An 18,421-nucleotide genomic window follows, 5' to 3' on the forward strand; every position below is an offset into this window, starting at 1 on the left:
AAAAAGGTTTAGTTCACTCAATGGACAGACATAATAAAAGCACAAGGACTGAAGTAATGAGGCGGAGCCACGGCTTAGCCCTGACATTACTCACCTGTTACCTCAGGGACTCAGCGGCACCACAGACTAACTAGTGTACACCTCTAGATGCCCTTACATTTGATTGAAAACCTCCACTGTAGAAGCAATTTGAGTGGTTACTAACAGGAAATACTCAGGAAAAGACAATTAAAACAGCAGGTGATGGCTCATGAGTTAGGGGCATTGTTTGATCCTCAGCACCCACACAGGGCTCACGCCACTTCCAGGGGATCCAGAATCCTCGTGTGGCCTCTGCAGGTACCAGGCACATGTGTAAGGTACTACACATGTGTACAGGTACTAGCACACGTGTAAGCATGACACCCACACGTGACAAGCCAACCAACCAACAAAAGTATGACAGGAGGATGGCATGCCCTCTAGCTGACTGACAAAGTTCTAAAATACTGCAAGTACTATCCTGGGAAAATAACCTTCAGACACTGCTTGAGGGAATGTAATTGGAAATCAGTATTTGTTTTATCATTTTTAAAGGCAGATCTGGTCTCAACCATGGCAGTTGATGGCTTCAGGAGGAAGGAAAGAGTCAGCTTTCTTTAAAGATGTGGCTCCTGGTAGCATGCTCCAGCGGACAGCCAACACTCACAAAGGGAAGTCCATGGGTCAGTTTAAAAAAAAAAAAAAAAAAAAGACTCGCAGGGGGCTTGGAGGTTGGGGCAGACCAGGGAAGCACTAAAGGAAGCTGCTGGGGTGAATTTGGTGAAAATGCATTGTATGGAATTCTCAAAGGATGTAAAAAAAAAAAAAAGGCAAGTTCTCATGTTTCTTGAACTTGTCAAGTAGCCAACCTTAAATTTCTGATCCTCCTGCCTCTGCCTCCTGAGTGCTGAGATTACAGCCCTGGCCAGTTTACTCAGGACTTCATGGAAGCCAGGAGGGACACTGCCAAGTGACACCATCGCCAGCTTTTCTCTTTTCAGGTTTGGCATCAAGCATGATCAGCTGAAACATGTTTATACCCACGAGCTGAACACCACCAAGGAGGGAGACAGAGCGGGACAGGCAGGACCATATCCCCACGGCCGAGGGAGACAGAGCGGGACAGGCGTACCCACGCATCAGATGCTAAAATAGGATGTCAGCAACACTTAACACTGAAGGAGAACAAACGATGGACTGTACAAGACAAAGGTGTCTGTCCTGAAATGAAGTATTTATCCCTTAAAATATTCACAAAAAGATGATTAACGCCTGCAAGGAAGGGTCAATCTACAGGGCTGGGAAGGACACTTCCCCTCGCACATATGCCACCTTTAGAACCATATTCACGTCCCACCGGCAAAGTGGAAGAAACATCCAAAGCTAGCTCCTCCCCATTTACCATACTCAACATTTCTGCATAAAATCAAACGCTTAAATCTGGAACTAAATGTCTAGACTATGTCTACAGTATCAACACACAAACCTGAAGTATGGCACATCACGCTGGGGCTGAGGTGTCTGGCCTTCACTCACTTCAGAGGATGGGACTCCTTTCACCGAAATGTGATTTGAATTTGAAGTAGAAGCGTCCTGATTTAAGCCACTTTCTATGAACAAAAAATATTCATTAAAGAACAATTCCTAAAGTGACACTCCTCATGGGAGATTTTTAAATCCTTTGGTTTTATCATGTTGAACTTTAAAACTTTGCCTCAGTCACTTCATTCACATCTCCTCTGTTAGGGTTGTTAATATTTCTGTGTTCATTAGTGTGGAGCCCTCAAGCCCGCTCTACTTTATTTCTGAAAAGCCACCTGCAGTGTCCCCTCCCCCCCCCCAGGCTAGTCTCCAGCTCCTGCCCCACCCATACCCAGCTCTGTCCTCAGGATCCAGAGCTTAGTGGCAGAGCTGCCTCCCTAGCTCCTCCCCCTCTCAGCTCCTCCCCCACATTCCCCAAGCTCTGCACTGTAAACAAAGGTGAAAATGAGCTCCACCCAAGATTCTACAAAAATCATCCGCCAGAGAAGTGACAGCTTAATTAAACTAACATACCTTTACTACAGTCTGTTAGCGAATCCAATTCTTGCTGTACCAAGATTTCATTTGCTTTGTCTTGAGTTGTAGTGCTAAAAATAACATTAAAAAAAAAAAACCCAAAACTTGACAAAAAATGAAGTTTACATATATGTAACTAAAGGATTTGAGAGTAGGCATCATTATGTAACACACAGAGTTGCTTTTGTCATAAATTTCTATCCAGGCATGGTAATACATACCCTTAACCCCAGCATGGGATTGGGGTGTTGGCTACAGAGGTCCAGTATCATGGATGCTGGGATTAAAAAGCCACCTTTTAGGGGGTTTTGTTTGTGTTTGACATGATATCTTGCTATGAAACCGAGACCGGCCTCAAACTCAAACCTCATCTTCAGCTTTACCAATGCTAGGACCATAGGCCTATAGCAGCCAGCCTACCTTTCTAGCTTTAAAAATGCTTATTCTTGGAGCTGGAAAGATGGCTCAGCAGTTAAGAACACTGACTGCTCTTCCAGAGGTCCTGAGTTCAATTCCCAGCAACCACATGGTGGCTCACAACTGCCTCTGACTCTAGCTCTACGGAGACCTGATGCCTCTGGCCTCAACAGGAACCAGCACTGACACACACTGACATACACACACACACACACACACACACACACACACACACAATTAAAAATCATAAAATAATTTCCTAAGACTGCTCAGTCCACAGAGTGAGTTGTTATCTCAGCCCCACCAAACAAACAAACAACAAAAAATAAATATAAAAGGAAAACAAAAACAAAAACAACAAAACAACCAAGGGCTGGGGCTGAGAAGCGGCTCAGGTGCTTGCAGCCTCGTGGAGAGATCTGAGTTCAGTTCCCAGAACCCACAGGCACTCACAAGCACCCGAGCAACGCTCTTCAGACACTGCACACACGTGGTGCACTTACATACACAAATGCCAAACACCCATGCACATAAAGTAAAGCTTTCCAACGGTAAGTAAGTTAGGTAAATATTACCTACAGGTTATAATTAAGTCACCTACTAAAAGCAAAAATCACTAGCAATGGTGCCCCATCTACAAAGCAAATCCATGATGGCCAGGGCTACACAGAAAAACCCTGTACCCTACACATTTATGATGAAGGCAATTCACGGAAAATCCAAAACTATCAAAAATCTTATTGTGGGCTTCTGAAGAAGTTTTCTCAACAATTTTTTTATGATTTATAGTTAGCATATTTTACTAGCTAAACACAGTGCAGGAAAAAATCCCAGAAATATAAAAAGGCATTTGCTACCCTTTTAGGAAGGTGCTTACTAGGAGTGTATTAGCATTTGTGTCTGTGTAAAAAATGTATCTTACACTTCTGGTCTTAACCGGTTCCAATCACAACTGGGTGTCAGGAAAGCGTTGGCACTTCTAGGGCTCAGGGGAGCCACCTGGTAGGTCTTCAGACCACACGGGGGCTGGAAGACACAGTGCTTGGGGGCAAAGGACTTCCTTTCTTTCCCTTGTGCAGGGGCTGTCGCAGGCAAGCGTTCCACTTCTTGGAAGACTCCGCTCGGATCCATTTCACTTGTCTCCCTGGTCTGCGAATCCAAACGCTTTTTGTCCCACTCAACTTTGGAAGGAATGACCTGGGTAGAAGCAAGCAGAACAGAGCTGGAGTTCCTCTCCCAGGAATGCGTCCAACCATTAACAAGGGACACAAATAACAAGAGCAGCTGCAAAAAAGCAAGTTAGACAATGTGATGGCTGTGTCGACTGGAATTCAACACGATCCAACTTTTGCCCACACCGAAAGTGGTCCAGCCTGGGCACCTTAATGAAAAGGCTAGAGCGAGCTGAGCTCAGGCAGCCATTGTTGTTTCCATGTGACCAGCTCCCCCAAGATTCCACAGCTACGATGGACTACACCCTTGAACTGTGACGAACCCCATACCCCTTAAGCAGCTTTCGTCAGGGATTTTGCCACAAGAGGAAAAGTTTCCATGAAAGCATCTACATACATAATTTGAGACAAAAATGGAAACACTTAAAAATGTATAGAGGAGGGCTTGGGAGCCGGCTCCATACTTGAGGGGGGATTGCTGGTCTGTGGAGACCCAGGGCAGAGTCCCAGCGCTTGCCAGGCAGCTCACCACTGCCTCCAACTCCTGCTCTCTCTAAAAAATGTACACTTGAAATCAGAAGGTTAGCTATACTAAACCGAGGCTATCATTCAGAGCCAGTCCTTGTTAAACCATACACTGTAGATATTATAACAAATAAAAATGTCAAAACTAAAATGGAGGGACTGGTGAGATGGCTCAGTGGGTAAGAGCACCTGACTGCTCTTCCAAAGGTCCAGAGTTCAAATCCCAGCAACCACATGGTGGCTCACAACCATCTGTAACAAGATCTGACGTCCTCTCCTGGAGTGTCTGAAGACAGCCACAGTGTACTTACATATAATAAATAAATAAATCTTAAAAAAAAAAAAAAACTAAAATGGAAAAATCCAACAAACAAAATAATGTATTTTATCCAAATTACAAGGCTTCGAGAATGAAAAACCTAGCATTTATTGACCTACTCATTTCTAGAGGACCAACCACTTTGTAGAAAAATGACCTTGGGCTGTGGGAGCTGGAGCAATGGCTCTGTGGTTAAGAGCATTGGCTGCCCTTCCCGGGACCCAGAGATTCCCTAGCACACACACAGGGAGGCTCACAACCTGAAACTTGCATTCCAGGGATCTGACTTCCTCTTCTGGCTCCTCAGGCATCAGGCGCATGGGTGGTACAGTCTCATTTGCAAGCAAAATGCCCATACACATAAAATAATTAAAAAGAAATAAATAACTTAAAAATCGCTTTAGGTTGTTAATAATAGAAAAGTGGTTCTCAGTGTGACATGTTGAGATCAACTAACAGGATACAAAACATATTCCTCCAAAGTAACTTAGTTGCTACTTGATAGTTAGACATTTTTTAAAAAGTTTGACTTTATTAAGGAGCCCTCAATTCAAACCAAGGTATTTCACCCTGGATAAGAATCTCAAAGGTCAATGTGCCAGTGAAAGTAAAAACTAATAACAACATTTAGAGGAATAATAATTTTTTAAAAACACATTTATTTTACTGATGTGTTTGTGTTTGGGGAGTGCACACCATGCCACAGGTAGAGGTTAGAACACAACTTCCAAATGTTGGTTTTCCTCTTCCACCTTGTGGGATGTGGGGATCAAACTTGGGTCATCAGGTTTGACGGCAAGCACCGTCACCCACTGAGTCATCCCTGGCCCCATGAAACAAATCTCAAATCCTAGTAACTCTTCCTTTAACACCCAGTTGGCTTAGAAAGACTCACTCTCCATTCCTCTCCTTGGAGGATTTATACTTGCTCTTCAATGGGTCTCTAGATGCGTTTCTTACTACGGCATGAGCTTTTGCTTGCCTTAAAAGGTTAAAGTTATAGCAGAAGCCAAGGAACTCAAAACAGTTCCTTTTGTTTTTCTTTTAAACTTCTATGTGTGGAGGTCAAAGGCCAACCTGCAGGAGTTGGGGGTCTCATTCCCCCCACGTGGGTTCTGGGGAATAAGTTAAGATCAGCAGGCTTGGCAGCGAACACCTTCACCTGCTGAGCCATTTTGCAGGCCTGGTCCTGTTTTTTGAGGATCTCATTCCTAGCTGCTGTCAGAAACCCTGGCTTACTGAATTCTTTTTTTTTTTTTTTTAAGATTTATTTATTTATTATATGTAAGTACACTGTAGTTGTCTCCAGACACTCCAGAAGAGGGCATCAGATCTTGTTATGGATGGTTATGAGCCACCATGTGGTTGCTGGGATTTGAACTCCGGACCTTCGGAAGAACAGTCGGGTGCTCTTACCCGCTGAGCCATCTCACCAGCCCGGCTTACTGAATTCTTAACAGTTCTAGGAAATCCCATGTTAGAGATGGAAAAATAAACTCAACTTACACATCGTGCCCCACCCACATCATGCAACCAATTGGAAGCACAGACCATACCCTGGTATAACGAGAATCCAAGCGTCTCACCCCACCAACTGGTTCCTGCACACCTGTCTGTCTCTCTGCTGTGCGACTCACGAGTCCCCATTTCCTTTGCTAATCAGACTGCACTTTCTCTACTTATAACTCCTGAGAGCAAGGCACCCAAGCACCCACGTCAGTAACTCCTGGGGTGCTTCCTTAGTGCCCGGGTTCTGGCATGTCTGAGTTAGTCCTCGGAAGCAGCCTGCATGCTTCACTTCAGCCTTACGAACGGAGCGTCGTGATGTCGAGGCTCTGGGCAATGACAGAAGCTGTGCTCTACCTTGTCCGGCTTGCCTTCTGCTTTTTTGGCAGGTCTCCTTCCACTTGGTCCCGTTCTTTCTGATTCTTTCTCTAAAACACAAAATAAAGTAGCATATCCACTTTATAACAGACAGTCAATGCTACATATTATACAATCTGGCAAAGTCTGAAAGAAGACAAAAACAGGGATGCATGTCTTCAACTTTTATGACTGCAAGTCACACTAGAAAGGGACAAAAACAAATGAAATTTCTTGTTAAATACAAACCACCTTTTCTTTTTCTTTTTTTTTTTTTTTGGTTTTTCGAGACAGGGTTTCTCTGTGTAGCCCTGGCTGTCCTGGAACTCACTTTGTAGACCAGGCTGGCCTCGAACCTCGAACCACCTGCCTCTGCCTCCCAAGTGCCGGGAATAAAGGCGTGCGCCACCACGCCTGGCTCCATCTTTTCAAAATAAAAACTGTTTCCTTTCTCTGTTTTCTGATTGCCAAACACATACTTACTATAAAAGAGAAAACACATCTTACTGCCAACACTAAACCAACCAACCAACCTAAACAAACAAACGGACGCACATGCCTCTAACTCCAGCACTTCCTAGGAAGCCTGAGGCAACAGGATCAAGAGTGCAGGCTAGCCTCAGCTACAGGGTGAGCCCTTGTCTCAAAGGAACCGGTCTCAGAGCTGGAGCAATGGCTCCTGTTAAGAGCAGGGACTGCTCTTCCAGAGGCTGAGTCCCAGCACCCACATGAAGGTTCACAACCATCTATATCTCCAGTTCCAAAAGATCAGATGCCCTCTTCTGGCTACCATGGGCACCAGTCACATGTACACAGACACACATGGAGGTAAAAGTCATACACATAAAGTAAAACGAAATCTCAAAAGCCAGCCAGAAAGAATCCAACAATAGCCTGGTGCAGTAGTTCAGCTGGCAAAGTGCTCACTGTAGGCAAGGACCTGAGCTTGGGTCCCAGGACTCCTGTAAAAGCCGTAAGCTACAGCATTCATCTGCAGTCAGTGCTAGGGAAGCCAAGACTGCTGGGTCCCTAGCTGCACTCCCAAACTCCAGGTTGAGACTATACCTCCAAAAGCAAGGTGAAGGAAGAGTAATGGAGGAAGATGTCCACTGTTGACCTGCAGCCTACACACACACACGCCCCTCACCCATGAGTCCATTAACATCATACTTCAGCATGTATTTCCAATACTTTTTATATTATTAACACAGGGCCATGATCCTTTTACGACGTTCTTGGTCTTTATAAACTGCATTACTGTATTATGTTCATGCAGATAATAATCTCTTCTTACCATTAGTGGCTCTTGTGACTGGCTTTCTTGTAGTCGATGACACTGTTCGGGCCATCTGCTTGGCCCTCTGAGTAGCCGCTGATTCAGTCCCTTTCCCTGACGTGGACAGCACAGGCTGCGTAACTGGGAAAAAATCATCCCATCAGATGCTGTCTGCCATTCAAGTGTCATTCCTAGGGCAGCACCAACCCCATCATCGTTACTAACAGTCCTACCTTTTTTCTCTCTGTCTAATGTTTTTTTTTCAGAAATTTGTCTTTGGTCACACTGGGTTGCTTTAGGAACATTCCTGCTACCAATCTGTGAAGAGATCAGAAACTTTGTCATTTAACTGCATGATAAACCAAAGCTCACTTTTAACTTATTAATTCATCAATGCAAGACCAGCTTCAACCAGCAGGGAGTTTCAGCAGAACCTGGGCCTGCCTCAGAAACATAGCCAGGAAGGTGTGATGCCACACGCCTTCAGTCCCAGCGCCCAGGAAAAGAGGCAGGCAGATTTGTCTAAAGTCCAGGCTGTCAGACAACCAAAGTGACACACTGCCTCAAAAAACAAAAAACATAAAAATATTTTCCATAGCCGGGCGTGGTGGCACATGCCTTTAATCCCAGCACTCGGGAGGCAGGGGCAGGTGGATTTCTGAGTTCGAGGCCAGTCTGATCTACAGAGTGAGTTCCAGGACAGCCAGGGCTATACAGAGAAACCCTGTCTCGAAAAAAACCAATAAATAAATAAATAAATAAATAAATAAAATAAAATGTTTTCCATATATGCACACTGGAGAATTCTGAAAATACTAATAAAAACATTAATTGAGGCTTTCTTGTCTGGAAATCAGGCCTTGTGTTGTGAGGCTGGCCTCAAACTCCCGTACTTAAGCTATCACCCTGTCTCAGCACATGGATTGCTGTGCAGTCAGTGCCCTGGGCACCATGGTCTAGTTATGTGCTCAGTGGTATAGAACAGGCCTAACAAGCACAGATCCTGGCTTCTCTAATTCTCAATACTGCTAGAGAAAAAGAAAAAAATCAATAGCAAAAATCCCTCATTTCTCCTAAGGACAAAGTTTTTTCCTGGGCTTCATTTACTTCCTTTAAGACTACACCCCACATATAGGCATCTCAATAAGGTTCCCTTGACTGCTCCAATTAAAATGTCACTCAGTGCCTACGCTTACTGTAACCTCCCATTCTATATATGCCTCAATCTTACTCCTGGGCCCACACTAAGATCCATAAAGCCTCAGCATTTTGATCAGTCCTGTATGTAGCTCAGTGGCTAGAGAAGCCACAGGAACATGGCAGTGACTCCAATCTGTTAAAAACAAAACTTAGGTTCCTTACTCCAGGAAAGTCACTGCCTTTCCCAGTATCATACTTTATTCTCTCCCGGGCCTCCCCTGTTGGTGTATTAGAGAAGCCAGAACTGTATCTCACTCCTACTCCATGCTTTCGCCACAGACACAGAAGCCTGGAACGGGTCACACAGGAAGTGTTCTGCAAAGAATGCTGTGAGTGAGAACCTCCTTGGCATCTGGCCACCACTGCGCTAAGCCATCAGTCCTCTTCCTTCATACCTTCAAGTCCGATAAATACATCACTATGCTTGCACCTGGTCTCAGGCTTTAAATGGAATTATACACTTTGAGGGGGGAAAGTACAAGGCCTCCTTCAGTAGAAATTATCTATACACAATGATACCTTAGTCTGCTCCATATGTTCTTTGGCCTTTGATCTTGTAATCCGTCCAGTATATGGAAAAGCCTTTAAACAGCCAAAAGAAGGCCAATTAAACAAACAAACAAACATAAAACACACTGGCAAAATTTATTCCATGTAAATTTTATCCTTGTCTTAGTCAGGGTTTCTATTCCTACACAAACATCATGACCAAGAAGCAAGTTGGGGAGGAAAGGTTTATTCAGTTTAAACTTCCACACTGCTGTTTATCACCAAAGGAAGTCAGGACTGGAACTCAAGCAGGTCAGGAAGCAGGAGCTGATGCAGAGGCCATGCAGGGATGTTCTTTACTGGCTTGCTTCCCCTGGCTTGCTCAGCCTGCTCTCTTATAGAACCAAGACTACCAGTCCAGAGATGGTAGGACCTACAATGGCCCTCCCCCTTGATCACTAATTGAGAAAATGCCTCACAGCTGGATCTCATGGAGGCACTTCCCCAACTGAAGCTCCTTTCTCTGTGATAACTCCAGCTGTGTCAAGTTGACACACAAAATCAGCCAGTACAATCCTTTAAAATTTATGGTATTCAGATACTTGCTAAGTTAAGTATCGATTTTTTTAGTTCCAGAGTTAAAAGAATTGTTTGTCTATTTCAAGTTAAAATCATAAACGGACCTTTTCTGGCTCAGCTTTTGTGCCCCTCTGGTCTGTGACAAGAAAGCCGGGCGCAGCAGGCCTATAGAGACCCACTTTGAACACTCCACGTTTTGCTTTCTCTCGCTGTTCTTTCAGTTTTTGAAGCTGTTTTTCTTCTTTGTATTTCTGTAGGAGCTGCTTCCGTTGGTCACTCAGAACCATTTTTACTGACCCTAAGGGGAGGCAGGTGTCAAACAATAGTCCATCAAACATTTCAGACAAAATACCACATCAACTTTCTAACGGCACACTATGTCTAACTTCATCTGCTAATAAATGCTTTTAATCTTCGAACTCTCTAGTACTGTTATTTTGAGTTCTAGTCATGATGAAATTATATTATGCATGACTTCATTCGCTCAGTTTTTTAGAAATACTGATATACTGATTACTTTAGGCTAAATCAAAGAACTTTAGGAAGGGCCATCAGGTTTGCCTTTTCCTGTATGCAATGAGCTTGAAAAATTCTGTGTGTCTTTTGAGATATAGCTACCATCCATCATTTGAGAGGCTGAAGCAAGAGGAATCCAGGTTTTCTTGGCCAGCCTGGCATTAGCAATGCCAGGCCAGACAGAGCTATCTATTGAGACCCGATCTCCAAGTCCAGAAGGTTCTTTTGAGAGTTGGGACTACAGTTCAATGGTCAGGCACTTGCTTAGTTGCCTGGCATGAGTGAAGTCCTGAGCCCAATCCCCAACACCCTGTATATAAAACAATAACAAAGCCATTCTTGGGGTCGGTGTCACTCACACAAAGCCCAAGATGAGAGCCTTCCTTACTGGGGTTGCAAGGATCCGAACAACCCCACAGCTTTACCTCCTGGGCCCAAATGTATCTCTTGGTAACAAAGCTGGGACTTAGACCCTCACAAGCTTATGGCTCTTTGGACTAAGAGGCATTATACTGTGGGCCTTTCTTCAGATTTCATTCTCTTTATGAAGGCAATCGTCACCCCCTCCCCAACATACATTTTGTAAGCTCTTTTGTGATTGGCTCTTGCATTAATTAGGCTCTTAGGCCCTCGATGGGTTCTTGGTTTTTTACTTATTTCAAGTTTTTCACTTATTCCTAACCTCCATGTTTTTCTATAGGGCAGAACTTACATCTAAGGGTTTCATTAGACACAAGCTCAACCTCTGAAGTAAGACTGTCCTGGATGATATTTCCTCTCTTTTGAACCCATTCCTTCCTCCACATCACCCCCTCCCCTTTTTTGAGCCAACATCTTACTAGATAGCCCTGACTGGCTTTAACTTGCTTATGCCTCCTAAAGACTGGAATTAAAGGCATGAGCCACCATGTCCAGCCCTCAATTACTTTATCATCTCTCCCTACATGCCTAATAGGCATCATAACATCAACGTGTCCAGAAGCAGGCTGTAGTTATATATTTGTCCATACAAATACATACATGCATATATACATGATAAAAAAAAAAAAAGGTTCTTTCAGAGCTCTTTGATTCCAGACCTAGACAGGCTGTGGTTTTCCCTCTCCAAACAGACTAGCACACTATTCACATCACGACACAAATACCTGCAGCTGTTCTGTCCAGTTCTTGTCCCTCCCGCTTCTTCAGAGTCACTAGAATGATAAATCTGGAAGAAAGCTGGCCCTGGTAGTACAGACTACAAGCTTTCGGCCCGATACCACCTGTTACAAAAGCAGGTTCAATGCACTGGGTGTGCATGCCACACGGATTCTAAAAAAAAAAAAAAAACTAAAAAAAAAAAAACCGTCTAGGGGCCAGGAAAAGAGCGCAGTGATTAATATGCTCACTAAGCAATCCTAACACGAGTCTGATCTCTGGAGCCAACATAATGGTAGAAGGAGCAAAACTCCAGAGTTGTCCTCAGACCTCCACACACTCACAGGAGAACCTGTGCTCCCACTCGGCAGCCCCTGAATGAGTGTAAAAAGAAAAAAAAAAACCCTAAGAACACACTCTCATCCTGTATTACTGCCATTCAGTTCTAACGCTTGCGAAATAAAGAGAACAAAGCCAGGCTCCGTGGAGTCCGGGTTAGAGGGTTAGAGGGAAGCCGTTCCTCAGCTCCACCCTCTAAGTCCTCGGGCCAGCTAGACACTATTCTCATGGTTGTGATCTTTTTCTGAGACTCTTCTTTTTGTTTACTCCGTTCTCCCTTTACCTGTGGCCCCAAACCACTTTGGGCAAAGTTTAAGAGTATCTCTTTTCTCTAGGCAAATGGTGAAATCTTTGTATTTCAAAGGTTCTCACCGAGTTATTTAGAACCACTTCCTTTAATCAGTGTAGACCTTCAACTTCCCTCCCAGGCTTTTCTTTTACTATTTATCCGGTGTGTGTGTGTGTGTGTGTGTGTGTGTGTGTGTGTGTGTGTGTGTGTGTGTGTTGCGTGTGGTGTGCTGAGGGGATATTAAGTATACTTCACCCATGCAGGAACTGGCGAAGTCTGATGCCCTGAAACCTGAGTTACAGATGAACCACCATGCTAGGAACTGACCCCAGGTCCTCTGCAAGAACAGTGAACACTCTCAACCACTGAGCCATCTCTCCAGACCCCTTGACTCTCCAAAGTACTTACACTTACAAAAGACCCTCCCTTACTTGTTTTGGAGCTGGCCTCTGGAGCGAGGTCTTGCGATGTCTCGTATATATTACCAAGGTCTCGCCCTTCCAGTGGCACGTTGACGTCCTTCAAACCGAAGTGTCTGTTTCTCTCATACACCCTGTGTCTGCTCTCCTTCTGAGACAAAGACTTTCTATGAGCCAAGTTGGTTCTAATCATCTCAGTGCTCAAGTCTTTCCGAAACCGACTGGCAAAACGTGATACCGGCATCCTGCCGAAGAGGAGAAACGGGACACCAACGTAAGTGGATTTTCATTTTTATGATTTAAAAAAAAAAAAAAAAAATCTCAGGAGGTCAGGCTGTGGCGGGTGGCTCACCCCTAAAGTACCAATCAATACTCGGGAGGCTCAAGCGAGCAAATCATGCGAGCTTTGGATAGCCTGGACTACAGAGTAAGACACTCTCTCAAAGAGATAAATCAACTAATAAAAACAATCAAGACTTCAGCCTACACCACTCTGCACTCGCTTGGAATGAAAATATCAAAACTCACAGTGGAAAAAAATAAGTAGATATGAAAGTAGAAAAGCCATCACAGCTGCAGTACCACAGCCTATTTGGGGGTCACGAGTAGGAAGTAAGTATGGTCTGGAACCCACCTAGACCCTTCCTCCCAGCATCACCCTACTGTGATGAACACACTCCCCTGACTTTAATACTTGGCTAAAGCTGGCCTGTTAAATATAGCGCGACCACAGTCGGAAAACCAAAACCAGAGGGCCTGCTCAGTCTCAGCTCCAAAGGAGGCTGGTGGGAGCTATGTGAAACCTGGCTTTAATCTACTCCCTGCCAAAAGTAAAAAGGGAGAGAAAGAGAGATAGAGAGTGTGTGTCAAACACAACTACTAGAGAAAGAGTTTAAGCAAAACTTGTTAACATGGTTGTCTTAGACAGGCTGTCAGTTGCTGTGACGAGACACCATGACCTAAAGGCAAGTTGTGGAGGAAAGGGATTATCCAGCTCACACATCCACTTTGCTGTTCATCGGCAAAGGAAGTCAGGACTGGAACTCAAGCAAGGCTGGAACCTGGAGGAAGGAGCTGGTGCTGAGGCCACAGAATGATGCTTCTTACTGGCTTGCTCCATTTTCTTACAGAACCAAGGAAGGCCAGCCCAGGGACGGCTCCCACCCAAGATGTGCTGGGCCCTCCCCCACTAATCACTAATTGAGAAAATGCCTTACAGCCGGACCTCATGGAGGCGTTTCCTCAACGGAGGCGTTTCCTCAACGGAGGCCCTTCCTCTCTGATGACTTGTGTCACAGTGATGGTCAAGTGGACCTCTCGGGTCAGCTACCCTGCCTGTGCTGTCATCTTAAGATTCTCCGTCTAATCAGGAAAAGCAGAATCCACTGCCACTTATGGGCTGTTTTGAGAGGTTATTAGCACACGGGTCAGGTAGTCTCATCCCAAATACGCTGTCAATGCTCTAGGATAATCTACTACATTTTTCATGCCAATTTTTCCCAAAGGTTTTTCTTGTTGTTGTTGTTGTTTATGCGTATGTTTATTTCTGTGTGTGGGTGGATGCATACTGGCGTCCAGAAGAGGGTGTCGGACCTCTTGACGCTGGAGCTACAAGGAGTCTGTGGCCTGCCCTACGTGGGATGCTGGGAAGCTAACTCTGCAAAAACAACAAGCGCTCCTAACTGTTGAGCCACCTCACCTAGGCCATTTTTAAATTTTTTTCCGAGACGGTCTCGTGTAGCCCAGGCCATTCTCGAGCTGGTATGCAGCCCCGGAGGACCTTGAACTCTTGATCCCACTCACCTGAAGCAGTTTCTGGATCCACAACAATGTCGCAACACAGAAAACTCCACGGGATCCGCAGAAGGAACACCCGGACCGACCCTTCACCGAACTGAAATTTCCCGCTGCCAGCCGCTGATTGGAGGGACTTTTGCCAACACTTCCGGAAGCTCCCGCCCCTTCCCCTCGAACGAGGCTTGCGATAGGTTGGTTCTGTGCGACATTTAAATTGTTTGGAAAGCAAAGGGTTGGGAGGGGGAGGGCGAGGGCGAGGAGTGAGGCGGTCAACCCGCTAGGCGGGGCGGGCCGCAGGAAGTCCTCTTGTTGCCTCTCCAGGCCTGTTTTCTTCTTTCCTTTTAAACGTTTTTGTTTGTGTTTTTGTTTTGATTTTTGTTTTTAAGACAGGTTCTCACCATGACTGGGAACTCACTAATGTAGACCAGGCTGGCCTCGAACTCACAGAGATGCTCCTGCCGGACACTGAGTGCTGGGATTAAGGGCTGAGCTGGGATTAAGGGCTGAGCATCCACGTTCAAAAAAAAGTTTTAGTAAAGTTAAACGAGATCACTTATTCCATTTCTGCTTTCAGCTGACAGCAAAATTAACGTCTGCGTTAGAAATCAACTGAGATTTCTAATAAATACATAAACGAAAGGCATGCATCCCACGAGATAACAAGAAAACAAAAGTGCCTGGGCCAGGACAGCTGTGCTGACCTTGTGTTTGTAGACTGATCCGTATCCTGTAGACACGGGGAAGATAAATTAGGAAAGCATTTGTAAGTTTGGCTTTTGCTTTTCCCTGCCAACATCTTGGGACAGAGGACCATGTGCCTGCAGCTCTATAGCAGCACTGAGATCTCCGGGACATACAAAGAGAAAGATGAAGATAGGTAACTGACATAATAATTATAGTTATGTTAGATCTGAGGGGGGAAAGAAACACCAATTTCACAACTGGCTGATTAAAGCAAGCTGTATCTAGAACTGGCCAGCCAGCCAGCTGTGGCTCCCAAAGTGGAGATTTCAGAGAGCAGCCCCTCACTGGCTTTTGAGGTTCCTTTTATGGGAACGGGTCAGAGTTGGGTCAGAGTTGAAGCTGTCTGAGATAACTGACTGTTAGTGCCTCTAGCACCTGGGCAGGAGGCAAGTGAGCCACTCAGGGTTCAAGGCTGCCTGTGGGGTAGAGAAATGCCAGAACACAGCACGGAAGGGGAGTCATCACAGGTGTTCAGGAACTTAACAAGGCAAAGGGGTGGGCGTACACCTTGGCGTCACAAGTTCTGCATAGGTTGAGAAACATGATTTGCAGGAAACAAACCTGTTCTTGTAAGGTGTTAAGAGACTGACACCTTAAGTATAGACTTAGTAACAGTGTGTGACAATACGGTTCCTGTTGTTTTAAAATGCTGAGGCTGAGGGCTGGAGGGTTGCTTGGCGCTGAGAGCGCTTTCTTTCTTGCCCTGGCAGAGAACCCAGGGTCAGCTCCCAGCACTCACGTGGTGGCTCACAAAAACTCTCTGTAACTCCAGTTCTAAAAGATCCATCACCTTCTGACCTCTGTGGGCAAAACACTCATAGGCAGAAAACAAAATAAATCTTAAAACATTCAATAAAGAAGGTTTTTAAAAAAATAAAATAAAAANAAAAGGAAGATGTTGAGACCATACTGTGTATGAGTTTAATCCTGTCAGTCTGGAGTCTGTGGGTTCTAGGCCAGTCTGCTAGACAGTGAGTTCCGGGACAGTGAGAGCCTATCTCAATCAAAACACAACTGGTAGGAACGCAAGTGGGAACATTTTGTGTAACTTAAAATCCATCTGTGTGGGGGCTGGTGAGATGGCTCAGTGGGTAAGAGCACTCGACTGCTCTTCCGAAGGTCCCGAGTTCAAATCCCAGCAACCACATGGCGGCTCATAACATCCGTAACAAGATCTGACTCCCTCTTCTGGAGTGTCTGAAGACAGCTACAGTGTACTTACATATAATAAATAAATAAATCCTTTAAAAAAAAAAAAAACCCAGGCATGGTGGCGCGCGCCTTTAATCCCAGCACTTGGAAGGCAGAGGCAGGCGGATTTCTGAGTTCGAGTCCAGCCTGGTCTACAAAGTGAGTTCTAGGACAGCCAGGGCTACACAGAGAAACCCTGTCTCGAAAAACCTAAAAAAAAAAAAAAAAATCCATCTGTGTGACTTGGAATATAATACCTATAGGATAGGAGCTTGCCAGCAGGAAGCTCTGGCCTGAGCTGCTTCCCAGGACCAAGCTGTGTCAGTAGGCACAGATGTGAGGTTTCCAGACCCCAGGACAAGGGACTGAGGTGCATATGTTACACATCAAAGCAGACCTGGCCCCCAGGTTCCCCCAGCATCTCTGTCCCTGCCTGGCTTACCCTGCCCCCAGCCCTGATGTTCCAGCCTAGGGGCTGGACTGCCTTTCCCCTAGAGGCTCCTCCTTATAGAATCCAGAGATTTTGGTCTCTCTCTCCCTTCCCTCTCTTCTTTGCCTCCTCTTCTCGCTGCCTGTGCACACCCTTTCTCACCCCCTACTTGCTTCTCTCTCCTCAGAGTGATTTCCCTGGTCCTTGGGGGCCAGTGAACTCGACTGAGAGCAGCTTCCCAATAAACCTGCATTTAATATAACCTAATCTGGTTTGAATTGGCTCATTTCACTGTCGGAGAAATAATTTGTCACCAGCCACATGGCAGCTCAGGTAGAAGCCAAGCCCAAAGCCGGCTTTGTAATGATCCAACCCCAAGATGGCACTGATATGTTAGTAAACCACCATCAACATATAAACCCTGAAAGTACAAAGCTACTGCTCAATGAAATGATAGAAAAACCGAAACTTTAGAAATGGTATCTAGGGGACTGGAGAGATGGCTCAGCGGTTAAGAGCACTGACTGCTCTTCCAAAGGTCCTGAGTTCAAATTCCAGCAACCACACGGTGGCTCACAACCATCTGCATTGTGATTGGATGCCCTCTTCTGGTGTGTCTGAAGACAGCTACAGTATATAATAAATCTAAAAAAAAAGAAAAAAAAAAAAAGAAAAAGAAAAGAAAGAAAGAAAGAAAGAAAGAAAGAAAGAAAGAAAGAAAGAAAGAAATGGTCTCTAGGATCTTGTGGCCTCTCTAGCATGTGCATTGATAACCCTGGACTTGAGATTGGCTCACATGTGGCTTGGGTTTCAGCGACCTCCAGACTTCCATTCCTGGTTGCCCTCCTGTAAATGCTTGCCACTGGCCTATGCGCTCATTGGCCTTCCTATCCGCCATTAATGCCTTCCTCCCAGCCTGGAAAGACTTCATGGCTTACACAGGCAGAGCCAGCAAAGCTCCCAGAGCATACTTCCCAGAGCAAATTCCCCAGTGGGAGCCTGTAGCGTGTCCTGCCCAAGTACTCAGCTTGGTGACATGTCTGCTTAGCTTCTGTATTAGCATAGAATTATAGGGAATGTTTGCATGACTAAATGAACATATTTGTATGGAGGAACTTTAGTCCAGCAACATGGCTGCTCTGGCAAAGGATTATATCCAAAGATCTTGTAGGTCTGTGTGATCCAATTGGAATACAGACGTACTTTTAATCCCAGGAGAGAGAGGCATGCATATCTTTGAGTAAAATGTAATAGAACAAGGGGACAATCTTAAAGACCCAGCTAGCAGTAGAACTTGACAGCTTTGGCCATGTGGCTCTTGTTAGCATTCTGTCTAAGCCCCGCCCCACAGTTACCTGGCAACAGCCAGGTATGTCTGACTCACTATAAAAGGGGTTGCTTGCCCCCACCTCATTCTCTTGGTCTTTTGTTCCTCTCTTGCTCTTTCTCTGCTTCCTTTACCCCCTCTCTCTCCACATGCTCATGGCTGCTCTCTCGCTGCTCTCGCTCTCTCTCTCTCTCTCTCTCTCTCTCTCTCTCTCTCAATCTCTCTCTCTCTCTCTCTCTCTCCCCCCCTCCCTTTCTCTGCCTCTACGACCCTCTTGACTCCCCTCCCCATGCCCTGGATTGTAGAGAAATGA

General features: G+C 45.3%; 1 protein-coding gene across 1 annotated transcript in view; it reads right to left on the reverse strand.

Moving 5' to 3' along the window:
* Dlgap5 (DLG associated protein 5) overlaps positions 1 to 14,515 on the reverse strand; it is a 31,198-nt gene extending 16,683 nt beyond the window's left edge. Inside the window, exons 1-10 of the mRNA XM_029541664.1 lie at positions 14,423 to 14,515; positions 12,632 to 12,864; positions 10,024 to 10,217; positions 9,371 to 9,433; positions 7,885 to 7,969; positions 7,670 to 7,792; positions 6,376 to 6,446; positions 3,419 to 3,693; positions 2,077 to 2,150; positions 1,508 to 1,631 (exon numbers count right to left, since the gene is read on the reverse strand). Of these exons, the coding sequence (XP_029397524.1) occupies positions 1,508 to 1,631; positions 2,077 to 2,150; positions 3,419 to 3,693; positions 6,376 to 6,446; positions 7,670 to 7,792; positions 7,885 to 7,969; positions 9,371 to 9,433; positions 10,024 to 10,217; positions 12,632 to 12,863 (1,241 nt within the window). The 5' untranslated portion in view covers position 12,864; positions 14,423 to 14,515. The remainder of the gene's footprint in view (positions 1 to 1,507; positions 1,632 to 2,076; positions 2,151 to 3,418; positions 3,694 to 6,375; positions 6,447 to 7,669; positions 7,793 to 7,884; positions 7,970 to 9,370; positions 9,434 to 10,023; positions 10,218 to 12,631; positions 12,865 to 14,422) is intronic.
* Between the last annotated feature and the right edge of the window lie 3,906 nt (positions 14,516 to 18,421).

The sequence above is a fragment of the Mus pahari genome, chromosome 8, assembly GCF_900095145.1.
Source record: "Mus pahari chromosome 8, PAHARI_EIJ_v1.1, whole genome shotgun sequence".
In the NCBI taxonomy this organism is placed as follows: Eukaryota; Metazoa; Chordata; class Mammalia; order Rodentia; family Muridae; genus Mus; species Mus pahari.